This window comes from Oryx dammah, unplaced genomic scaffold, assembly GCF_014754425.2.
Source record: "Oryx dammah isolate SB20612 unplaced genomic scaffold, SCBI_Odam_1.1 HiC_scaffold_5, whole genome shotgun sequence".
NCBI lineage: Eukaryota > Metazoa > Chordata > Mammalia > Artiodactyla > Bovidae > Oryx > Oryx dammah.
This window is the reverse complement of record NW_024070189.1, coordinates 87341169-87368135: the sequence shown is the minus strand read 5'-3', so window position 1 is coordinate 87368135 and position 26967 is coordinate 87341169. Positions and strand designations below refer to the sequence as shown.

The window sequence follows — 26967 nt, the reverse complement described above, 5'->3', positions numbered from 1 at the left end:
TTTCTCTCTTCTTTCTTTCTGGAGCTTACATTACCTGGATGGGGGATCTCCTGCATTGATCCTGTTTTTCTCATATTTTTCATTTCTTTGCCTGTTTTTTATACTTCCTAGAACTGGCAATTTTACTTTGAATTTAATTTTTTGACAGTCATTTTGAAATTCTAAAATCTTTTTTATTTTTATGATCATTGTTCTTTTTACAAAATGTTTTGCATTTGTGTTTTGGCTGTATTGTCTATCAACTTAAATATCTCTTAAGTGTTATTTATCAGTTTTAAGGAAAGTTTTATCTGTTCCCATTATTATGTGTTTATCCAGGAACCCTTTTTCTCCATTTTTGTATTATCATGGATTCTGATGTTGGAGGGTTTCATTATATACTTGGTGAATTTTTAAAAAATCATTTGTTCATATCAGAGAGGGTTGGTATCAGAGAGGTTAAGTTGAAGGAGAAAACTTAAAACCTCTGAAAATACTGAAAATGTAAGCAGAATGTTTATCTTGGTAGAATTTGGGTTAGCTGTTGGGGAGGCTGCTAATCATACTCTAGGAAATATCAAAATGCCAGTGTATCTGGTCTTTTTCATGGGGATACTTAATTCCTTATAGAACAACACTCTGACTTTTTAAAACAGCTTTGTTGAGGAGCTATTTGCATATCATAAAATTCATTTATTTTAAGTATACAATTAAATGGCTTTTGGAAAATTTAGGTTGAGTGCAGAGCTTACCTCTAGTATCTTCCTTCTTTTAGAGTATAGCCTCCAAGTCAGTTTACATTAATTGCTATCCAATGCCTTCAAATAATTGTTTTATTGATTCTGTTCATATTTTATATTTGCTTTTTGTGGGAAAGTTACATCACTGTAAGCTACTTTATCATGGCCAAAACCAGAAGCCCCAAATCTATTGAACTTTTAATTCAATTTTTATGTATTTCAGTTTGGATAGTGTTTGTCACCTTCTTGCAGTTTTATCATATTTCAAGTCCCTATTCCATTTCTTCAGATACATTAAATATATTCTTTCATATTACATGTCATATAATTCTAACATCTGAATTTTAAAATTTTTTTGGAGTGTTTTTGCTTTTGTTTTTTCCTCCTGAGAGCTATTAATATTTGCTTTCCTTGGACTTCTTTTTGTGGAAATTATTCTTTGAAATCTGTTTGAAAGTGAGTTCCTCTAGAAACAATTTTCATTTGCATTAATAAGCTACCTTGCAGTACTACCAATGATTTATTAATCTTATCTGTTGTTTTCAATTCCAGGATTTATTTTAGAGCATTTCTGTGGCTCAGTGGTAAAGAATTTGCCTACCAATGCAGGAAGTGCGTGTTTGATTCCTGGGTCAGGAAGGTCCCCTAGAGAAGGAAACGGCAACTCACTCCAGTATTCTTGTCTGGGAAATCTCATGGACAGAGGAACCCGATGGGCTACATCCAGGAGGTCACAAAGAGCTGAATATGACTTAGCAACTGAGCACTGCATGTGCAGTAAAACTGTTCATGATGGAAGTGTTCTATATCTGCACTATCCAACATGGTAGTTATTAGCCATATCTGGCTACTGAGCATTTGAAATGTAATTTAATTAGTATGATTGAGGGACTGAATTTTAAATTTTATTTAATTTTAATAAATTTACAGTCTAATAACCACATGTAGCCAGTAGTTACTGTGTTGGAGGATAGTTTTAGAAAGTCATTGCCCGAGCACCCCCATTCCCACTATTTCCAGATGATTTCAATTTTGTGTGAAGTATTGAGGTCTGATAGTATGTTCTGGTCTGTTCTTTGTTGTTGTTTAGTCACTAAGTCGTGTCTGACTCTTTCGCAGCCCCATGGACTGTCGCCCACCAGGCTCCTCTGTCCATGGAATTTCCCAGGCAAGAATACTGGAGTGAGTTGCCCTTTCCTTCTCCAGGGGATCTTCCTGACAGGAATCGAACCCACAAGTTGCAGTCTGTTCTTTACTGGATCATTTCCTTTTATCAGTAATTTCATGTGATCTTTTTTTCTTTCTCCTTTAACTTTCTGCCTCTCTGGTGTGTGGAAGTGTTTACTTCCAGGCTCACATCATTGCACAGGTTTTTCCCTACAGAGGAGGATGTAATTGGGGCTGCTAAGGCCCTGCTCCTTCTTCAGTACACATACAAACTGGATCTGACAACTCTTTCCAGGGGAGTCCTGCCAGGTCAGCAACATGCATGGGTTCCCTTTGTGAACATTTGCTTTAGAGCTGCTTTTCTTGTCTTGTAGAACTTGGAATTTTTTTCCTGTAGGACTTGAGAAATACAGAGGAAGAGACTACTTTTTGCCTTTTAGCCACCTCATGTGGCTGTGAGGTGTTCTGAGAACTCTGGACCTTTCATGGCAATTTAGGAGATAAAAACCAGAAACCCTTCATGTTCTAAGAAACTGGGATCTGATTTTAGGAAGTAGAAGAGAAATTGAGCAGTTATGCTTGGGTGGATTTGGTATAATAGGCAGATGACTTTCAGAACTTTGTGAGAAATGGCATATTTCCTACCATATCAGTAAACAAAGATGTCACAGTCATCAGTGATTGCAGCCCTCCAACATGAGCCAGTGAGACCTGAGGAAACCCAGGATTTGAAAACTAGGATACTGGCCTTAGATAAGTGAGGTGCATATCAAAGGAATGATATAGTGAGCCCAGACTCTTGCATCTTCCCATACATAGAAAAGTGCTAAATTCCTTAACTCGAGATACCTATTTTTCCTTTAGTTAAAGTAATTTTTTTTGACATGCACGTCCTGTTGCAAAACTGCTATATAACCTGGCTCCGCTTCCTCTCCTCCTTGGAGGGGTTCTCTTGGGGTTACTTGAAGTGCTGCCTCCCGGGCTTTAAGTCCTAAAACTTTGAATAAAACATAACTCTTAACTTCTAGATTGTAAATATTTTAAAAAGTCTACACCTGCTTCATCAAATATAGCTTTTATTGGTATCTTATTCTTATATTATCTTGAATTAGAACCTGCCTAGCTCTCCTGATTCATGCTTATTCTCCCCATACTGCCTTATGATGTATGGCAAAACCAATACAATATTGTAAAGTAATTAACCTCCAATTAAAATAAATAAATTTATATTTAAATATTAAAAAAAGATTATTTAAATTTAAATGTAAATTTTTTTGTTAAATCAACATAAAATTCAGTTCCTCAAAAAAAAAAAGTATGTTCCTACTAATAAGGTGGTCCTTGGGAACTCATTTCAGTGTCTTCTATGGGGTAAACCCCTTATCTTAACCAAACATAGTTATAAAAATAATCTGATCATTTCTGAAGCATGTATTTAGAGATAAAATATGAAGGGAAACAACTTAAGACTGGTTGTATTTGGATAGTGGGAATAGAGTGGGTGAATGATCTCTTTATTGACCTCAGTGATCACCCTTTGTGTCCTTTATCAGGAATATCATTGTTCTTCTTGCTTCTAGGAACCAAGTATCGTTCTACCCTGAGAGTTGGTGATTGCTTCAGGCTGGGCCAGACAGCCCTCAGCATCAGCGACCTTTACCATTCAATGCTTTGGATGCAGCAAGTGCTAAAGCAACTGAATGCAGGGGAGCATAGAACTATCTCCAAGGTTCAAGTCCTGGACCATCTCAGTGATATCAGCTTCCGGCTTGGGGACCTGTACAGGGCAGTGGACTTCACCCATCAGCTGCTTTCTCTTGGTAATACCCTTGGGAGCTAGGAAAGCAAATAATTTGCTCTATGTTGACCTGCTCCTTCATCCCACTTACCAAATGACCCACCTCCCCTCGCCTTAGGTGGAATATTCCATAGAGTTCTTGTGACTCAATTGTGTTAGTCAGGGAAGACTACACTATGGTAACAAATAAACTTCTGAATCTTTAAGACAAGAAAGGTATGAAATTTTACTTTTCATCCATGCAGAGTCCTCCTGTAGATTGGGTGGCTTTTCTAAATGTTGACTCAAGAATTTAGATTTTTTTCTAGGGAATTTCCTGGCAGTCTAGTGGTTAGAACGCTGCACTTCCACTGCAGGGGGCCTGAGTTCAATGCCTGGTGGGGGAACTAAGATCCCGCAAGTTGTGTGGCATGGCCCCCCCAAAAAGAAATTGAGATTTTTTTTTTCTACTCCAGAATGACTCTGCTGTTTTGGAGTCCCTTCATGCTAGCTGTGTGAAGGATTTTGTGATACATGTTATAGGCCAGGCCTATAAGTGGCATCCATCACTTCTGTCCAAATTGTCTTGTCAGAGCTATCATGGCCCCCATTTCATTTCAAGGGAGGCTTGGAAAATACAAAGTTTCTCTGTTTCCAGGAGCATGAAGTAGATTGATGAACAACTAGTTAGCCTTCATATGGTAGTGGAAATTCACTAAGGAGCTCTGTGTAACAGTGAAAATGTCTATACTTTAAGTTAAGGAATTTAGTGCTTTTCTGTGAATGGAGAAATGGGAGTCTGGGCCCACTGAAATCATTTCTTTGATAGGCACATCAGTTATCTAGGCCAATGTTTCCTCATGCCGAGTTTCTTCAGGCTATAGCATGGAGGGTGGCTGCAGTCTAATGGTTGCTGATGGCTGGTATTCCTTGTTTGCATTGTGAACTCCCTCAGGGCTCACTGTCCATGGTGACTACAATCACTGATGACTGCAACATCCTTTGTTTACTGACACAGCAGTCAATATTTTATTTCTCAGGCATAATCAGTCTTTAAGTAAGAGGGCTCACAACTGAGGCATTCTCTGTTCTGATAAATCTGTTCTGACATTCTCCTCTTCCCTTCTACAAGTTCCATAGTAGCCTGTAATTCCCTTCACCATAGAAGTTTATTATGTTTTAATAGTTCATTTATATCTATATTGCTTTTATTAAATTGTTTTCCCCAATAAGCTGTTGGCAGAAAAAAAAAATGGCACAACCTAAATGACTTCCTCGTGATAATACAGCAGCTAAGATTCCAAACTCCTAATTCTGGGGGCCTGGGTTCAATCCCTGATCAAGGAACTGGATCCCACATGGCACATCTAAAGATCCTACCTGTCTCTGTGAAGACTGAAAATACTGCATACTTAAATTAAGACCCATTGCAGCCAAATAGATAAAAAAAACTTTTTTTAATGCACAACCACAATCGAAAAATTGAGAGTTTTATTGGGTATACATTATTATGACTTCAAGCCTGGGAGACAGCATCTCAGATAGTGCTGAGAAAACTGTTATGAGGAGGAGAAGGGGGAGCCAGTATATATAGGAGTTTTTGCAGCTGTTAACTACCAGTTGGCACTTGCCATGTACACTTCCTGTCTACCTCTACGAGGATTAAATCACACATGCTGCTGCAGCTGCTGACCTTCAACATCTGCTGAAGGGAGTTCAGGAAGGAGATCAGGAAAGAGGCATTCCGTGCTCTGAAAAAATTGGCAGAATGGGTCTTCAAATAGTTACATATTTTCAGGAACTGATTCTGTGAGCTCAGTTGTTGCATCTTCTCATGTCTAGAAAAGCACCACATTTCTTCATGATGATGTCTGCTCCCAAATCACTATATGCTGACCTTCCCCCTACCTCTTTGGAGCAGTTTCTCAGAGCTATCTGAAATGCTGTCTCCCAGACTATAGTCCTCATTTTGCCCCAGATAAAACTTAACTCACAACTCTCACGTTGGTGCATTTTTTAAGTCAGCAAAACAAAGGTCAAGTAGTTGAAATATCAAAAGATTATTGTTAAGCAAAGAAAACCAGATATCTCAAGTTAAGGATTTTAGCACTTTTCTGAATATTGGAAGATGCAAGAGTCTGGGCTCACTGAAATCATTCCTTGATATGAACCTCAGCTATATGGGGCCAGTATCCTGTGTTTTCTCATCATGACTTTCCCCAAGCTGCACCCTCAGGGATAGTTGCAATCTGATGATTCCTAAATGGCAGGTAATCTGTTTCCATCCTGGGTGCCCTCAGGGCTCATCTTTGGGTGGGTATAATGTAATGTCTTGATGGCTACAATATCCTTTGTTTACCAATGACAAGCAAATTTTATTTCTAAAGCAAAGACTTTAGAAATAATAGTTTTTCTTTTTTTTTCCAGTTTTGCATTTTCAAACTCAAGGGTAGTGCTAAACACTTAATTTGATCTGTATTGAGTGAATGTGATATTGTGACTTATAATGTATTTGGGTTTCTCCCTGTTCCTGGCACAAAGCTCCAAAAATCAAATTTCCTGAGTGATGAGAGGCATAAAGATGTCTTTGTTATGTTAATGAGGTGACTTTTGGAAAACTTTCAGGTAACTTAAAGATGAGAGCTGCTTGCCAGGGGAACAAGCCCTGTGATTTGAAAGTTGAAACTTTTCTGACCTCCAGGAAAGAGGAGAGGGACTGGAGGTTAAATTGACCAACAATAGCCAATGATTTAATCAAACCTGCCTGTATAATGACACCTCCATAACAACCCAAAGGGCAGGGCACAGGGAGCTTGCAGACCGGTGAACATGTGGAGATGCTGAGAGAGTGGCAAGACCAAAGAGCATGGAAGTTCTACACCCCTTGCCACATACTTTGCCTTATGCATATCTTTTATCTGTTCGTAAGTTGTAAATGGGTAATCTACTTGGTAACATGTTTCTCTGAGTTCTTTGGGCTGCTCTAACAAATTAAGCAAACCCGTGGAGAGGGTCATTGGAACCTCCAACCCACAGCCAGTAGTCAGAAACACCAACAGTGGAGGTAATGAATAGATTCAGGGGACTAGATCTGGTAGACAGAGTGCCTGAGGAACTATGGATGGAGGTTCATAACATTGTACTGGAGGTAGTGACTAGAACTATCTCAAAGAAAAAGAAACGCAAGAAGGTAAAGTGGTTGAAGAGGCTTTACAAATAGCTGAGAAAAGAGGAGAAGTGAAAGGCAAAGGAGAAAGGAAAGATATATCCAACTAAGCACAGAGTTCTGGAGAATAGCAGGGAGAGGTAAGAAAGCCTTCTTAAGTGAACAATGCAAAGAAATAGAGGAAAACAATAGAAAGGGAAAGACTAGAATTGTAGATACCAAGGGAACATTTCATGCAAAGACAGGCACAATAAAGGACAGAAATGGTATAGACCTAAAAGAAGCAGAATATAAGAAGAGGTGATAAGCATACACAGAACTGTACAAAAAAGGTCTTAATGACCAGAATAACCATGATGGTGTGATCACTCACCTAGAGCCAGACATCTTGGAGTGTGAAGTCAAGTGGGCCTTAGGAAGCATTACTATGAACAAAGCTAGTGGAGGTGATAGAATTCCAGCTGAACTGTTTTAAATCCTAAAAGATGATGCTGTTAAAGTGCTGAACTCAGTATACCAGCAAATTTGGAAAACCCATCTGTGTTCACAGGACTGGAAAAGGTCAGTATTCATTCCAGTCCTAAAGAAGGGCAGTGCCAAAGAATGTTCAAACTACTGTACAATTACACTCATTTCACATGCTATCAAGGTAATGATCAAAATCCTTCAAGCTAGGCTTTAGCAGTAAGTGAATTGAGAACTTCCAGATGTGCAAACTGGATTTAGAAAAGGCAGAGGAACCAAAGCTCAAATTACCAGCATCTGTTGGATCGTAGAAGAAACAAGAGGATTCCAGAAAAAACATGTACTTCTGCTTCATTGACTATGCTAAAGCCTTTGACTGTGTGGATCACAACAAACTGGGCAAAATTCTTCTGGAGATGGGCATACCAGATCAGCTTACCTGTCTCCTGAGAAACCTGTATGCAGGTTAAAAAACAACAGTTAGAACCAGGCATGGAAAAATGGACTGATTCACAATTGGCAAAGGAGTATGACAAGGCTGTATATTGTCACCCTGCTTATTTAACTTCTATGCAGAGTACATCATGAGAAATGCCTGACTGGATGAATTGCAAGCTGGAGTCACTACTGCCGGGAGAAATATCAACAACCTCAGATATGCACATGATAATACTCTAATGGCAGAAAGTGAAGAGGAACTAAAGAGCCTCTTGAGAGTGAAAGAGGAGGGTGAAAAAACTGCCTTAAAACTCAGCTTTCAAAAAGCAGATCATGATATTCAGTCCCATCATTTCATGGCAAATAGATGGGGGAAAAGTGGAAACAGTGACAGATTTTCTATTTTGGGACTCCAAAATCACTGCAGACGGTGACTGCAGCCATGAAATTAAAAGACAGTTGGAAAGCTCCTTGGAAGGAAAGCTGTGACAAACCTAGACAGTGTATTAAAAAGCAGAGGCATCACTTTGCTAACAAAGGTCTGTGTAGTCAAAGCTGTGGTTTTTCCAGTAGTCATGTACAGATGGTGAAAGTTGGACCATAAAGAGGGCTGAGTGCCAAAGAATTGATGCTTTTGAATTGTGTTGCTGGAGAAGACTCTTGAGAGTTCCTTGGACTGCAAGAGGTTCAAACCAGTCAATCCTAAAGGAAATCAACCTTGAATATTCATTGGAAGGACTGATGCTAAAACTGAAACTCCAATACTTTGGCCACCTGAAGTGAAGAGCCGACTCATTGGAAAAGACACTGATGTTGGGAAAAGATTAAGGGCAGGAGGAGAAGGGGGCAACAGAGGATGAGATTATCGGATGGCATCACCGACTCAATGGACATGAGTTTGAGCAAACTCTAGGAGATAGTGAAGGACACGGAAGCTTGACATGCTACTGTCAAGTAGCAACCATGGGGTTGCAAAGAGTCAGACATGACTCAGCAATTGAACAGCAGTTGGCCACTGAAGTAGAGGTAGGGGTAGGAGACCGTGTTGTGGGATTGAACCCTTAGCCTATGGGATCTGACCCTATCTTTAGATGGAATAGTGCCAGAATTGAGTTAAATAGTAGAACACCCAGCAACTGTCAGAGAATTGCTTGGTCGTGTCGGAAAATTCACAAATTAGAATCAGTGTCAGAATCTTAACAAATAATTGGAATTATTGGAGGAAGAAAAGATTAACTGAAGAATTAGAGGAATTGATTATTTTTGTTCTCTGTGGCCCTTAGAGTTAGCCCTAGATCATATGATAATATGCAGCCAGATACTCTTGGGTTCTGTTTGAAGAGAAACTCAAGATAATTGCCAAAAAGTGGAAGGAGCTCCTTGACAGGTGGTGTATTCCCTTTGTTTTCAGGGAGATATCTTGGCATAAAGACTACCAACAGATGGGGATATTGCAGAGTCATTTTACTGTTACTAAATTCAGCAAACTTACAGAGGTCTGTTAAATGCTACATGTTGTACTGGGCAAAAGACTTAAATATGTGTGGCCTATTCCCAGAATATCTTAAGGTAGTTTGGGGATGGTAGTGGGAGATTAGACATGTTAACAGATAAAGTCAATAGATTGTAGAAAATAACATGATAACTGATCACAGCACTGTGAAAGCTTAGTGAAAAATATTTCAATTCTGGATTCATAATTAGTCTAGGATGACCCAAGGGGTATATCTAATTTGACTGTAATTTGTTTTCTTTTGAAAAGGGAATTTATATTATCATACCACACCTGATTTATATTAATAAGCTTGGTAAGATTTCACACTCTAGACTGTGCTGCTGTGACTCAGGTTCGTAAAATCTTTCTTTTGTTGACGTTATTGCCAGAACTCTTTCATTGACTGGCTAACATGGGAGTGTCCTTCATGACTGTTACATGAGATAAGCCTTGTAAATTTTTTTGAGTATTTTTGGTAAGAGCCACAGAGTTAGACATCTGGGTTCTAGTTCTGGTTTGCTTATTTTTTTCTATATGATCTTGACCCAGGTTCCTTGTTTCTTTTGTGTCTTGGTATTCTTACCTGAGGAATGGGGACCAAAATCCTTCTTTCTTGGATATTGTGAGGGCCCATGAGATGATGATGCTTGTGGAAGTTATCTGGAACTCTAGTCTACATTCTAACTGTATATATATATATAACAACACATGATATATAACATTGAAATGAAAATGCATTAGGAAGCAGATGTGCTCAGCATAAAGCTGAGTTGTGAGTGTGAAGCAGGACCACTGGTTGCCTGTCTGTACTAGGTCCCTTGGAACTGGTGAGTGAGGCACAGGGGGGTGGATTTTCTCCATACCAGTTTTTATTTCTCTCTTAATTCTAATTCTGGACAGTGTTCAAATTCCATACTGGTTTATCAGCGCCGTTTGAAGTAGAATTGCAGAGCTTCTCTGAATGATCTCCCTGATTATTAACTATTTGCTTTCCTTTGTCCAGACTCCTCTCATAAACAAGCCCAGTTGAATCTGCCGTACTTTGTGAAGTTGTTGGAGGAAAAAAGGGCAGGAAACCTTGGGAATAAAGAATCAGAGACCAAGCAGGAGACACTGAACAGTTCTCCTCAGGATACTCTTGATTATAAGCAAACCCTTGAGAGCTATGAAAGCCTCTGCCACGGAGAGGGTATCAAACTCGTAAGATGGGAAAGGGAGTCATTGGGGTTATTAGGGGTGCTTAGGGTACTTTGAGACTTTTAGATCACCTGGCCATATGAATACTGGGGACTTTTGACTTTGGAAGGCCAGATTTAGTTGAGAAGATATTTCAGTTCTTGAACCTGCCTCTTGAGTGCACCACTGGGTCTTTTTCAGTCTTTTAATTATATCAAACACTTATTTTAATTGATAGCTAATTAGATGTTAGGCATTAAGACTATTATGAATATTATTTTTTATTACATGCATGTGGAAGAAATTAAGCAAAAATGAATAATATATGGCCCTGTTACAGAAATATGTAGTATATTAAAGGAAAATTTAAAATATAAATAAGTAGTTTTAGTACAGTAGTGGTATGTGCAAGATTTGGTAGCAACATACAACAAAAGGTTATTAACTCTAGGACAAAAAGTGGTAAGGTTCACAGGTAAAGGACTCCTAAACTAGATTACCAGGTGAACAAAGTAATAAAAGAAGTTTTAGGCTGAGACTATACCATGAACAAGTGTACAGTGAGAAAAATTATCCTATGTTTTGGAAATAGCAAACATTTTTTGTATTAGTAGAGCATAATATTTGAGAAAAGAAGCTATAATATTCAGAATTTTAATATAGGCAGGCTCATGGAGGGCCAGGTGGATCATGGGTAGATCATTTTGTTAGTGTCTCAAAATCTAAGGTGCGTGGAAATCACCTGGGATGTTGTTAAAATGCAGATTCTAATTCAGTAATACTGAGTTAGAACCTGAGATTCTGTATTTCTAACCATCTCCCAAGTGATTCGGGTCCATGGGTCATAGCACAAGTAGGAAAGCCACAGAGAACAGACCATTAAAGGGTTCAATCACAGAAGTGAGCTGATCACCCCTGGACATTATGGGAAGTTGGATAGAAGAAAAAGACTCTTTTTTTCCAAACCCATTTAAGGTGAATTGTCACTGTTTTTTAAGTCCAGTTTAAGAGTGACTTCCCTCTAAGGGCTTGTAAATATGAGTATGGATATTCCTGACAGAGAAGATATTGAATGATTTGTGTTCCATTATGCTTTTTTTCCTTTCTGAGGGAAAAGGGAGGAGATGGGCCTAAGGAGTGAGGCTAGTGTCTGCAGACTGAGGAGCCTGGAACATAGACTTGTTGCTCTGTGCTTCCCAGAGGCGGAAGAGGCTTTTCTGTAGGTTACATTATGGCAACAGGACGCCCCAGCTGGTCATCGCCCCCTTCAAAGAGGAGGATAAATGGGACAGCCCACACATTGTCAGGTTCTACTATGTCATGTCTGACGAGGAAATCAGGAAGATCAAGGAGATGGCAAAACCCAAAGTAAGTTCTCATTTGGTGCTGAGCACATTTCCCTCTGTTCCCTCCTTGGACTTATCTTGCTGTCATTATTTGGGGGACATTTAAGGGAAAAGCTGATAGCAAATTGCCCTTTTTTTTTAAGATTTAATTTTTTTAGAGTAGTTTTAAGTTTACAATAAAATTGAGAGGGAGGTGCAATGATTCCCTATATACCCCTTGCCCTGACACATACATAGCCTCCTTCATTATCAACATCACTCACCAGAATTGTACATTTTCATTAAGGATTAACCTATATCAATTGACATATCATAATCCCCCCAAATTCCTTAGTTTACCTGTGGGTAAAGGGTTCAGTCTTGATGTTGTAATTTATAGGTTTGGACAAATGTTTCATGACCTATATCCATTATTATAATCTAATACAGAGAATTTCACTGTCCAAAAAATCCTCTGTGTTCTGACTGTGCATCTTTGCCCCCATTCTTCACAGCAGCCACTGATATTTTATTGTTTCCATAGCTTTGCTTTTTCTCAAGTGTTATATAGTTGGAATATACAGTATGTAGCCATCTCAGATCAGTTTCTTTTATGTACTAATATCCATTTGAGGTTCCTTCTTGTTTTTCATGGTTTCATAGCTTATTTCATGAATAATATTTTGTTGTCTGAATGTGTTACAGTTTATTCATCTGTTCACCTACTAAAGGACATCTTGGTTTCTTCCACATTTTGGCAGTTATGAATAAAGATACTGTAAACATCCATGTACAGATTTTTGTGTGGACGTTACCTTTCCAACTACTTTGGGTAAATACCAAAGAATGTGATTGCTGGTTTGTGTATAGAGTAAGTTTAGTTTTGTAAGAAATAGCCACACTGTCTTTCCAAGTATCTGTATTATTTTGCATTTGTTTTAACAGTGGATGAGAGTCCTGTTGTTCCATATCCTTGTCAGCATTTGATGTTGTCAGTGTCTTGGATTTTGGTCATTCTAATAGATATGTGATGGTATTAATATCTCATTGTTTTAATTCACAGTTCCCTGTGGGACATATGATGTGGGACATATGATGTGAGACATATTTTTTTATGCTTACTTGCCATCTGTCTATGTCTTTGCTGAGGGGTCTGTTAAGGGCTTTGGTCCATTTTTTAATTGAGTTTTTGTTTTCTTATAGTTGTATTTATGAATTCATTATATATATTTTAGATAACAGTCCCTTTAAAATGTCTCTTTTGCAAATATTTTCTCCCAGTATGCGACTTGTTTTCTCATTCTCTTTGTATTGTCTTTCTTGGAGGAGAGTTTTTAATTTTAATGAAGTCTACCTTATCAATCATTTCTTTCATGGATCATGTCTCTCTTGTTTTGTTTTAAAGGACATTACCATACCCAGGGTCACCAGGATTTTCTCCCATCTTGTCTTCCAGTTTTATAGTTTTGTGTTTTACATTTAGGTCTGTGATCCATTTTGAGTTATATTGAGTGAAGAATGTAAGGTCTAGATTTATATTTTTTCCATATGTGTGTCCATTTGTTCCATCACCATTTTTTGAAAGACTCTTTTTGCTCCATTGTATTGCTTTTGCTCCTTTGTCAAATATGAGTTGATTATTTTTATGGAGGTCTGTTTCTAGGCTCACTGTTCTGTTTCATTGATTGATTGTTCTTTCACTAATACCACATTGTCTTGGTTACTGTAGCTTTGTAGTAGCTTTGGAGTCAAGTAGTATCAATTCTCCAACTTTGTTCTTCTCCTTTAATATTGTATTATCTATGCTGGGTCTTTTGTCTTTCCATATAAACTTTAGGATCATTTTGTAGATATCCACAAAATAACATGGTTTTTCCTGTGGTCATGTATGGATGTGAGAGTTGGACTGTGAAGAAGGCTGAGCGCTGAAGAATTGATGCTTTTGAACTGTGGTGTTGGAGAAGACTCTTGAGAGTCCCTTGACTGCAAGGAGATCCAACCAGTCCATTCTGAAGGAGATCAGCCCTGGGATTTCTTTGGAAGGAATGATGCTAAAGCTGGAACTCCAGTAGTTTGGCCACCTCATGCGAAGAGTTGACTCATTGGAAAAGACTGTGATGCTGGGAGGGATTGAGGGCAGGAGGAGAAGGGGATGACAGAGGATGAGATGGCTGGATGGCATCACAGACTCGATGGCCGTGAGTCTGAGTGAACTCCGGGAGATGGTGATGGACAGGTAGGCCTGGCATGCTGCGATTCATGGGGTCGCAAAGAGTCGGACACGACTGAGCAACTGAACTGAACTGAACTGATGCTGGGTCTTTTGTTTTTCCATATAAACTTTAGGATCATTTTGTAGATATCCACAAAATAACTTGTTAGAATTTTGATTAGGATTGTATTGAATCTATGGATTAATTTAGGATGAACTGACATCTTGACAGTATTAAGTCTTCTTATCCATGAACATGGAATCACTGTTTATTTTGTTCTACTTTGATATCTCTCTTCAGAGTTTTGATAGTTTTCCTCTTGTATATATTTTGTTAGTTTTTAATGGCTGTTTCAGCAAAATTCTTTATAATCTGTTCCTCCAAGACCTTTTCGAAGAGAAGTTTATCAGTATATATTATCTTTTAATTTAGTGTCTCCACAAGATCCTTTTTTAAACCTGTTTAAATTTTTTATTTATCTATAAAGTTTTATTTTAATTATGTGTGACTTTTAAAAGTTGGTTACATAAATGAAATATGCAGCAGATTGCAACTATTTAACTGATGAAAGCCATAATACTTGTGACCAAACAGAGGAATTCTTTTCTGCTCTTTCCATGAAACCCTGTGTCAGCTTTAGAGGTCCTCAGGAATAAAATTTATCACCTATTCATCCTTAGTTATTCGAATCTCTAGTATGTTTTTTGTTTTCGTTTTTTGCTGTCATCTGGGAAAGAATTATTTCTTCATATTCTAGATAATAGATGATAAGCTCAGTGAAGGCAGTTTTTCTTTCAAAAACAGTTTCATTAGTTTATCATAGTTATTGGTTGTCCTTTGTTAGTTAGAAAGGATATTCTTGTTCTTTCTTTTTGTATTCTTATAGGGTTATAATCTTTATATAAGCAGGAGGTCTTGTCAATTTTATTTGGATATTTTCTCTTTTCTACATATTGGATAGTATCTGTTGATATACCTCCAACCTTAGTGGTTCTGCCTTTGTCATCTCCATTTCCCTGTTAAGTGCATCTAGTGAAGTTTTAAATTCAGATATCGTATTTTCCAGTTCTAAAATTTGCTCTCTCTTTTTTGGCTATGCCACAGGGCATGCAGAATCTTAGTTCCTTAGCCAGGGATCAAACCTGGGCCCTTAGCAGTAAGAGCACAGAGTCCTAACCATGAACCACCAGGGAATTCTCAGTTCTAAAAATTTCAACTAGATTCTCTTTTGTTAAACTTTTTTATCTTTCCTTCAAATTTACTACTGTTTCTATTTTTACATTTATTTATTTTTGGCTCTGCTAGGTCTTTGTTGCTGTGCGTGGACTCCTCTAGCTGTGGTGAGTGGGGGCTGCTCTTCATTGTGGTGCACAGGCTTCTCATTGCGGCGGCTTCTCTTGCTGTAGAGCACAGGCTCCAGGCGTGCGGGCTACAGTAGTTGTGGTGCACTGGCTCAGTTGCCCTGTAGCATGTGGCATCTTCCCGAACCAGGGATCAAGCTGCTGTCCCCTGTATTGGCAGGCGGATTCTTAACCACTGGCACCACCAGGGAAGTCCTAAAATTTTCAATAGTTTAATTCTTTACTCTTACTGACTGAGATTTCTCTTCTTCTCATTAATTGCAAGTATTATTTTTCTTTCCATCCTTGAGTATAATAAGAGCTTAAAAATCTTTATCTGCTAATTCCAACATCTATTCCATCTTTGAGTTGGTTTTGTTTCTGACTTTTCTCTAGAAAATAGGTCACATGTTCTTGGTTCTTAATATATCAAGTAATTTTTTTATTATATCCTGTCTTCTACAAATATAATGATGTTGGAACTCTAGATTCTATTATAGTCCTTTAAGAATGTTGTTGTTTTATTGAGATATAATTGACATATAACAATGTATTAGTTTTTTTAAAATTATTATTTTTTACTTTACAATATTGTATTGGTTTTGCCACACATTAACATGAATCTGCCACAGGTGTACACGTGTTCCCAATCCCGAACCCCCCACCCACCTCCCCTCAACACCATCCCTCCGGGTCATCTCAGTACACCAGCCCCAAGCATCCTGCACCCTGCATCGAACCTAGACTGGTGATTTGTTTCGTATATGATATTATACGTTTCAATGCCATTCTTCCAAATCATCCCACCCTGTCCCTCTCCCACAGAGTCCAAAAGACTATTCTATACATCTGTGTCTCTTTTGCTGTCTTGCATACAGGGTTATCATTACCATCTTTCTAAATTCCATATATATGTGTCAGTATACTGTATTGGTGTTTTTCTTTCTGGCTTACTTCACTCTGTATAATCGGCTCCAGTTTCATCCACCTCATTAGAACTGATTCAAATGTATTCTTTTTAATGGCTGAGTAATACTCCATTGTGTATATGTACCACAGCTTTCTTATCCATTCATCTGCTGATGGACATCTAGGTTGCTTCCCTGTCCTGGCTATTATAAACAGTGCTGCGATGAACATTGGGGTACACATGTCTCTTTCAATTCTGGTTTCCTCAGTGTGTATGCCCAGCAGCGGGATTGCTGGGTCATAAGGCAGTTCTATTTCCAGTTTTCTAAGGAATCTCCACACTGTTCTCCATAGTGGCTGTACTAGTTTGCATTCCCACCAACAGCGTAAGAGGTTTTAAGCTGTATAACAATGATTTAATATATGTGTGTATTACTAAATGATTACCTCAATAACTTTAGTTAACATTATCATCTTAGTTACAAGTTTTTTTTTGTGATGAGAACTTTAAAGATTTATTCTCTTAGCAGCTTTTAAATATACAATACACTGTTGTTACTTACATCCTCAGGATTTATTTATCTTATAACTGGAAGTTTGTGCCTTTTGAGCACCTTCGCTTACCCCTAATCTTCACTTCTGGCAATCGTCAATCTGTATTTTGTTCAAGTTCAGTTGTTGCTGTTTTGGTTTTGTTTATAGAGTCCACATATAAGTGAGATCAGATAATACAGCATTTGTCTTTATTTCATTTAGTATAACGACCTTAAGATCTATCCATATTTTTGAGAAGGCAATACTTTCTTCTTTTTTATGGCTGGATAATAGTCTATTGTATATATGAATACCACATTTTCTTTTTTCTCCTTTTAAAATTAAATTTATGTATTTTAGATGAAGCAAAGATGAATATTTTTAATGATAAAAGGTACTATTCACAAAGAAGATAGACATTGTAAATCATTAGATACCTAACAACAAAGAAAGATACATAAAGCAAAAATCATAAAAAATGTAAGGGAAAAGAAAAAATATATAATCATAGTAAGACATTAACATTTCTCTAAGAATATTTTGGGCTTCAAAATCAGTACAAATGGTGACTGCAGCCATGAAATTAAAAAATGCTTGCTCCTTGGAAGAAAAGCTATGACCAACCTAGACAGCATATTAAAAAGCAGAGACATTACTTTGCCAACAAAGGTCCATCTAGACAAAGCTACGGTTTTTTCCAGTAGTCATGTATAGATGTGAGAGTTGGACTATAAAGAAAGCTGAGTGCCGAAGAGTTGATGCTTTTGAACTGTGGTGTTGGAGAAGGCTCTTGAGAGTCCCTCGAACTTCAAGCAGATCCAACCAGTCCATCCTAAAGGAAATCCGTCCTGAGTATTCATTGGAAGGACTGATGCTGAAGCTGAAACTCCAATACTTTGGCCACCTGATGCGAAGAACTGACTCATTTGAAAAGACCCTGAAGCTGGGAAAGATTGAAGGTGGGAGAAGAAGGGGACAATAGAGGATGAGGTGGTTGGATGGTATCATCGACTCAATGGACATGAGTTTGGGTAGACTCTGGGAGTTGGTGATGGACAGGGAAGACTTCTGTGCAGCAGTACATGGGTTGCAAAGAGTCGGACATGACTGAGGAACTGAACTGAACTGAAGAATGTTTTATCAAGTGCAGAAAATAGGAGCATCTTGAATGATGTCATTAGTAATTTAAATACAATAATTTCTGTTTATATTAATTTTATTAATCTTATATCCTACACAAAAATATTTAAATTTTTTTTATCTCACTTGTTGTTACTAGATGTCCATAGGACATTTAGAAAAACTAGCAAACAGATAAACATTACTAAATTTCTAAAAGTAGAATTCTTTTTTGTGTGATTCAGTTATACATACACACATATATTATTTTTGAAGTTATTTTCCATTATAGGTATTGTAAGATATTGACTGTAGTTTCCTGTGCTACACAGTAAACCCTTGTTGCATATCTGTTTTTTTAAATTAGAAATCTAGCAATACCCTATTTTCTTTATCTGTTCCTTTCTTGTCTTGGCTATTGTAAATAATGCTGCAGTGAACATGGGGCTGCAGATGCATTTTCAAGATTGTGATTTCTTTTCTGCTGGATAAGTATGCATAGTATCGTTATAGGATCATATTGTAGTTTTATGTTTAAATTTTTGAGGGATCTCCATACTATTTTCCACAGTGGCTGCACCAATTTACATTCTTACCAACAATGTACAGGTTTCTACATACTCACCAATATTTACTTCTTGTCTTTTAGCCATTGTAGCAGATGTGAGCTGGTATTTCATTGTGGTTTTGGTTTACATTTTCATCGTGACTAATGATGTCGAGCACCTTTTCATGACCTCCCTAATGGCTCAGTTAGTATAGAATCCACCTGCAGTGCAGGAGACCCAGGTTCAATCTCTGGGTCAGGAAGATACCCTAGAGAAGGAGATGGCATTCCACTCTTAGTATTCTTACCTGGAAAATTCCATGGACAAAGGAGTCTGTCGGGCTACAGTCCATGGTGTTACAAGAGTTGGACATTACTTAGCGACTAAACCATTACCATCACCTTTTCATATGTTTAAATCATCTTTGGAAAAATGTCTGTTTATTTTTATATCATTTTTGTCTATTCATTTTTATATCATCTTTGGGAAAATGTCTGTTCAGATCCCTTTCTCATTTAAAAAATTTTTTTATTTTTACTTTATTTTGCTTTACAATACTGTATTGGTTTTGCCATACATTGACATGAATCAGCCATGGGCGTACATGAGTTCCCAACCCTGAACCCCCCTCCCACCTCCCACCCCATATCATCTCTCTGGATCATCCCCATGCTGGATTGTTTGTATCTGTTAAATTGTAGTAGTTCTTTATATGATTTGGATATTATCCCCTTATCAGAAACATGATTTCCAAATATTTTCACCCATTCCATAGGTTGCCTTTTCATTTTGTGATGGTTTCTTTTGCTGTATAGGAACTTTTTCGTTTGATATAGTCCCAATCACTAATTTTTTCTTCAATTGCTTTCATTTTTGGTGTCAAATACAAAAAAATCATTGCAAAGATCAGCGTCAGAGAGCTTATCCTTTGTTTTCTTCTGTGAGTTTTATGATTTTGGATCTTATATTCAGGTCTAATCCACTTTGAGTTGATTTTTTGTATGGCTTGAGATAATGGTCCAGTTTCATTCTTTTGCGTGTGGCTGTCCAGTTTTTCCAGTACCATTTATTGAAGAGGTTATACTTTTTCCATTGTACATTCTTGGTTCCTTTGTTGTAAATTAATTGATCATATCTGCATAGGTTTATTTCTGGGCTCTCTCTTCTGTTCCATTGATTTTTGGGTCTGTTTTTAGGCCAATACCAAACTGTTTTGTGACTATATGTTTATAATATAGTTTGAAATCAGGAAGCATGATGCCTTCAGCTTTGTTCTTTTTTCTCAAGATTGTTTTGCCTATTCGGAGTCTTTTGTGGTTCCATGCAAATTTTAGGATTTTTGGTTCTATTTATGTGAAAAGTGCCTTTGATACTTTGATAGAAATTGCATTGAATCTGTAGATTGCTTTTGGTAATATGAACAATTTTAACAGTATTACTTCTTCCAGTTCATGAGCCTGGAATATCTTTCCATTTATTTGTGTTGTCTTCAATTTCTTTCATTGTGTAGTTTACAGCATATACTTCTTCCATTTCCTTGGTTAAATTTATTCTTATGTATTTTGTTCTTTTTGATGCAGTTGGAAATGGGATTGTTTTCCTAATTTCTATTTCTGATAGTTTGTAGTTAGTAAATAGAAATGCAATTTATTGTTGTATATTGATTTTTTTACCCTGCAACTACTTCACTTGCTTATTAGTTCACAGTTTTGGGTGGGGTTTTTAGAGCTTTCTATATAAAATCATGGCATCTACCGCCAAAGCAATCTTAAGGAAAAAGAACAAAGTGGAGGCAAAGCAAAAAGACAGTGTACAGGTCAGGAGAAAAAATATTTACAAATGATGTGACTGGCAAGGGATTAATTTCTAAGATATGCAAACAGCTCAGAAAGCTCAAAAAATGGCAGCAAAAAACAGACAAACCAATCCAAAACATGGGCAGAAGACCTCAGTTCAGTTCAGTTCAGTTCACTTCAGTCGCTCAGTCATGTCTGACTCTTTGCGACCCCATGAATCGCAGCACTCCAGGCCTCCCTGTCCATCACCATCTCCCAGAGTTCACTCAGACTCACGTCCATCGAGTCCGTGATGCCATCCAGCCATCTCATCCTTGGTCGTCCCTTTCTCCTCCTGCCCTCAATCCCACCCAGCATCAGTCTTTTCCAATGAGTCAACTCTTCGCATGAGGTGGCCAGACCTGAACAGACATTTTTCCAAAGAAGGCATACAGATGGCCAACAGGCACATTAAAAGATGTTCAACATCACTAATTATTAGAGAAATGCTACAGTGAGGTATCACTTCACACACATCAAAATGGCCATCATCAAAAACCCTATAAATAGATTGGAGAGGATGTGGAAAAAAAGGAACCCTCCTACGCTGTGGGGATGTAATTGCTACAGCCACTATGGAGAACAATATGGAGGTTCCTTAAAAAGCTAAAAATAGATGATGATCTATTAATTCCACTTCTTCAGATATATCCGGAAAAGATGAAATTCTAATTCAAAAAGGTACATGCACCCCAGTGTTCATATTAGCACTATTTACAATACCCAAGAAATAAAGCAGCCTAAATGTTCATTGGCAGATAATGGATAAAGAAGATGTAGTTTGTGTGTGTACACACATACACGCACACATAGTGGAATCCTACTCAGCCATAAAAATGAATAAAATAATGCTATTTGCAACAACATGAATGGGTCTAGAGATTATCATACTACATGAAGTTAGACAGAGACAGTATTATATAATATGTCTTATATGTAGAATCTAAAGTATGATACAAATGAGCTTATTTATAAAACAGAAACAGAAAACAAATTTATGGTTACTAAAGGGAACTGGGAGAGGAGTAAATTAGGAATTTGGAATTAGCAGATAGAAATTACTGTATATGAAATAGATAAACAAAAAGGTTCTACTGTATAGCACAGGGACCTGTATTCAGTATCTTATATTAAACTATAGTGGAAAAGAATATGAAAAAGACAAAATGTATGTATACATATATAACTGAATATATATATAACTGATTCACTTTACTATACAACAGAAACCAACACAGCATTGTAAATTAGCTATATGAAAGTTGCTCAGTCGTGTCCGACTCTTTGCGACCCTGTGGACTATACAGTCTATGGAATTCTCCAGGCCAGCATACTGGAGTAGGTAGCCTTTCCGTTCTCCAGGGGATCTTTCCAACCCAAGTATTGAACCCAAGTCTCCCACACTGCAGGCAGATTCTTTACCAGCTGAGCCAAAAGGGAAGCCCCAAAGTGAAAGTCACTCAATTGTGTCCGACTCTTTGTGACCCCATGGACCATATGGTCTGTGGAATTCTCCAGGCCAGAATACTGGAGTGGGTAGCCTTTCCCTTCTCCAGGGATCTTCCCAACCTAGGGATTGAACCCAGGTCTCCCACATTGCAGGCGGATTCTTTACCAGATTAGCCACAAAGGAAGCCCCCAAATTAACTATACTTCAGTGAAAAAAAAAGATCATAGTATCTGCAAATAGAGGTGGTTTTACTTCTTCCTTTCCAACTGCTTTTCTTTTCTTCCTCTTGCCTAATTGCTCTGTCTAGAACTTCTAGTGCTATATTGAATAAAAATGATGAGTGTGGGCATCCTTGTCTTGTTCCTGATTAGAGGAGATCTTTGACATTTTCACTGTTGAGTATGCTGTTAGTTGTGGACTTGGCATATGTGGCCTTTTTTATGTTGGAGCACATTTCCTCTGTATTTGCTGAGATTTTTTTGATCATGAATGGATGGTGAATTTCGTCAGATGGTTTTTCTGCATCTATTGAAATCATATGACTTTTCCATTCATTTTGTTAATGTGATTCACACTGATTAATTTCCACGTATTTATCCATCCTTGCATTCCAGGGTTAAATCCCACTTGATCATGGTGTGTGATCTTTCTAATGTATTGTATAATTTGTTTTGCTAATAGATTGATGGGAATACCACCAGATCACCTGACCTGCCTCTTGAGAAATCTGTATGCAGGTCAGGAAGCAACAGTTAGAACTGGACATGGAACAATAGACTGGTTCCAAATAGGAAAAGGAGTACGTCAAGGCTGTATATTGTCACCCTGCTTATTTAACTTCTATGCAGAGTACATCATGAGAAACGCTGGGCTGGAAGAAGCACAAGCTGGAATCAATACTGCCGGGAGAAATATCAATAACCTCAGATATGCAGATGACACCACCCTTCTGGCAGAAAGTGAAGAGGAACTAAAAAGCTTCTTGATGAAAGTGAAAGTGGAGAGTGAAAAAGTTGGCCTAAAGCTCAACATTCAGAAAATGAAGATCATGGCATCCGGTCTCATCACTTCATGGGAAATAGATGGGGAAACAGTGGAAACAGTGTCAGACTTTATTTTTTGGGCTCCAAAATCACTGCAGATGGTGATTGCAGCCATGAAATTAAAAGATGCTTACTCCTTGGAAGGAAAGTTATGACCAACCTAGATAGCATATTCAAAAGCAGAGACATTACTTTGCCGACTAAGGTCCATCTAGTCAAGGCTATGGTTTTTCCTGTGGTCATGTATGGATGTGAGAGTTGGACTGTGAAGAAGGCTGAGCGCCAAAGAATTGATGCTTTTGAAGTGTGTTGTTGGAGAAGACTCTTGAGAGTCCCTTGGACTGCAAGGAGATCCAACCAGTCCATTCTGAAGGAGATCAGCCCTGGGATTTCTTTGGAAGGAATGATGCTAAAGCTGAAACCCCAGTACTTTGGCCACGTCATGTGAAGAGTTGACTCATTGGAAAAGACTCTGATGCTGGGAGGGACTGGGGGCAGGAGGAGAAGGGGACAACAGAGGATGAGATGGCTGGATGGCATCACTGACTTGATGGACATGAGTCTGAGTGAACTCTGGAAGTTGGTATGGACAGGGAGGCCTGGTGTGCTGCGATTCATGGGGTCGCAAAGAGTTGGACACGACTGAGCTACTGAACTGAATTGAATAGATTGTTGAGGATTTTTACATCTTTGTTCATCAAGGATATTGGTGTATATTTTTCTTTTCTTATAGTTTTTTGGTATCAGTGTAATACTGGGAGAGTAAAATAAGTTTGGAAGTATTCCCTCTGAAAATTTTGAGAGAGTTTGAGAAGAATTGTTATTAGTATTTCTTCAGTATTTAGTCAAATTTACCAGTGAAGCCCTGTGGTCCTGAACTTTTTGTTGGTAATTTTCAAATAATGGATTCAGTCTTCTTACTAGTAATTGATCTATTCAGATTTTCTGTTTCTTCGTGATACATTCTTGGTAGGTTGTATGTTTCTAGGGACTTACCATTTCTTCAAGGTTGTCCCAATTTGTTCTTGTTCAACATAATTTCTCAAGGACCTTTGTATTTCTGTAGTATCAGTTATAACACCTCCTCTTTCTTTTCTAATTTTATTTGAGTCTTCTCTTTTTCTTGGTGAATCTATCTACAGGTTTGTCTGTTTTGTCTACATTTTTTTTTTAAAAAGCACTTAGTTTAATTGACCCTTTCTATTGTCATGTTAGTCTGTGTTTCGTTTGTTTTCACTCTGTGCTTTGTTATTTTTTTCCCTTCTACTGACTTTGGGCTTCATTTGTTCTTCTCTTTCTAGTTCCTTGAGGTGTATAATGAGGTTATTTTGAGTTCTTTCTTGTTTCTTAATTCAGGCATTTATTGCTATGAGCTTTCTTCTTAGAACTGCTTTTGCTGCGTCCCTTAAGTTTTGTATGTTATATTTTCATTTTATTTCTCTCAGTATCTTCTTGATTGACTTCTTCTTTGACCCACTGGTTATTCAACAGTGTGTTGCTTAGTCTGCCCATATATGTGAATTTTCCAGCTTTCTTCTTGCTATTAGTTTTTAGTTTCATAATGTTGTGATTGGAAAAGAAGCTTGATATGATTTTAGTCCTCTTAACTTTATCAAGAGTTGTTTTGTGGCATAGTGAAGTGAAGTCGCTCAGTCGTGTCCGACTCTTTGCGATCCCATGGACTGTAGTCTACCAGGCTTCTCTGTCCATGGGATTTTCCAGGCAAGAGTACTGGAGTGGTTTGCCATTTCCTTCTCTGGGGGATCTTCCTGACCCAGGGATCGAACCCACGTCTCCTGCATTGCACACAGACGCTTTACCCTCTGAGCCACCAGGGAATCACATATGATGTATACTGGAGAATGTTCCATATATGCTTGAGGAGAATGTATATCCTGCTGCTTTTAAATGAAATGGCCTAAAAATGTTCTGTTAAATCCCTCTGGTGTAATGTGTAATGTAAGTTCAATGTTTCCTTACTGATTCTGTCTGTGTGTTCTACCCATGATGAAAGCAGAGTATTGAACTCTCCTACTACTATTGTTGAATGGTTTACTTTGGAAACAAACTGATATCATTCTGTTGTTTTTGAGATTGCACCCAAGTATTGCATTTCAGACTCTTTTTTTGTCTATGTGGGCTACTTCATTTCTCCTAAAGAATTCTTGCCCATAGTAGTAGATATTAATAGTTGTCTGAATTAAACTAACCCATTTCTGTTCATTTTTGTTCACTGATTCCTAAGATGTTGATGTTCACTCTTCCTATCTCCTACTCAACCAGGCTCAATTTACCTCGATTCCAGTTCCTATGCATTATTGTTCTCTACAGCATCACACTTTGATTCTAATCCCCCAAAAGGGTAATGCCAAAGAATGTTCAAACTACTGGATACTTGTGTTATTTCACATGCTGGTAAGATTATGCTCAAAAGCCTATGTGAACTGAGAGCTTCTAGATGTGCAAGCTGGGTTGAGAAAAGACAGAGGAACCAGAAATCAAATTGCCAACATTTTTTGTATCATAGAGAAAGCTAGGGAATTCCAGAAAAACATCTGCTTCATTGACTGTGCTAAAGCCTTTGACTGTATGGATCACTAGAAACTATGAAAGTCACTCAGTCGTGTCTGACTCTTTGCCACCCCATGGACTATGCAGTCTATGGAATTCTCCAGGCCAGAATACTGAAGTGGGTAGGCTTTTCCTTCTCCAGGGGATCTTCCCTACCCAGGGATTGAACTCAGGTCTCCCACGGTGCAGGCAGATTCTTTACCAGCTGAGCCACAACGGAAGCCCAAGAATACTGGAGTGGGTAGCCTATCCCTTCTCCAGTGGATCTTCCCAACCCAGGAATTGAACCAGGGTCTCCTGCATTGCAGGCAGATTCTTTACCAACTGAGCTATCAAGAAAGCCCAATAAACTATGGATACAGTCCTTCCAGTGATCCAGAAACTATGGATCACTACAGAAATTCTTAAAGAAATGGGAGTACCAGACCACCTTACCTGTTTCCTGAGAAACCTGTATGCAGGTCAGTAAGCATCAGTTAGAACCAGACATGGAACAATGTACTGGTTCACAATTAGGAAAGGAGTATGACAAGGCTGTATATTGTCATTCTGACTATTTAACTTCTGTGCAGACTATATCATGTGAAATGCCAGGCTGAATGACTCCCAAGCTAAAATCAAAACTTCTGGGAGAAATGTCAACAACCTCAGATATTCAGATAATATCACTGTAACGGCAGAAAGTAAAGAGGAGCTAAAGAGCCTCTTGATGAGGGTGAAAGAAGAGAGTGAAAAAGATGGCTTAAAACTCAGCATTAAAAAAACTAAGATCATGGTATCCAGTCGCATCACCTCATAGCAAATAGAAAAGGGAAAAGCGGTGGCAGATTTTCTTTTCTTGGGCTCCAAAATCACTGCGGATGGTGACTGCAACCATGAAATTAAAAACTTGCTCCTTGGAGGAAAAGCTATGACCAGCATAGACAGTATATTGAAGAGACATCACTTTACCGACAAAGGTCCATGTAGTCAAAGCTACGGTTTTTCCAGTGATCATGTACAGATGTGAGAGTTAGACCATAAAGAGGGCTGAGCACCAAAGAACTGATGCTCTTAAATCTAGAGAAGACTCTTGAGAGTCCCTTGGACTCCAAGGAGATCAAACCAGTCAATCCTAAAGGAAATCAACCCTGAATATTTGTTGGAAGGACTGATGCGAAAGCTGAAGCACCAATACTTTGGCCACTTAATGCAAAGAGCCAACTCATTGGAAAAGACCATAATGCTGGGAAAGATTGAGGGCAAGAGGATAAGGGGGCGACAGAGGATGGGATTGTTGCATGGCATTGCCAACTCAATGGACATGAATTTGAGCAAACTCCAGGAGATAGTGAAGGACAGGGGAGCCTGGAGTGCTGCAGCCCACAGGGTTGCCAAGAGTTGGACCCAACTTAGTGATTGAACAACAATTACTGTTATTATTGTATTGTTATCAATGGTTCCCTTTAAATCTTTTTATGTTTTGATGCTACTGTGTTGGGTGCATGGTGTGATAGTCACTGAGTCGTATCTGACTCTTTGTGACTCCATGAACTATAGCCTGCTAGGTAGGCTCCTTTGTCTATGGGATTCTCCAGTCAAGAATACTGCAGTGGGTTGCCATTTCCTTCTCCAGGGGATCTTCCCTACCCAGGGATCAAGCCTGGGTCTCCTACATTGCAGGCAGATTCTTTACTA

General features: G+C 38.3%; 1 protein-coding gene across 1 annotated transcript; it reads left to right on the top strand.

Moving 5' to 3' along the window:
- Window positions 1-1999: 1999 nt before the first annotated feature.
- LOC120864548 (prolyl 4-hydroxylase subunit alpha-2-like) lies at window positions 2000-3846 on the top strand (the record flags this gene model as incomplete). Its single annotated transcript, XM_040241606.1, has 2 exons — window positions 2000-2195; window positions 3467-3846. Coding segments are annotated over 2 exons (456 nt in total), but the record flags the coding sequence as incomplete, so codon positions are not given.
- Window positions 3847-26967: the final 23121 nt, after the last annotated feature.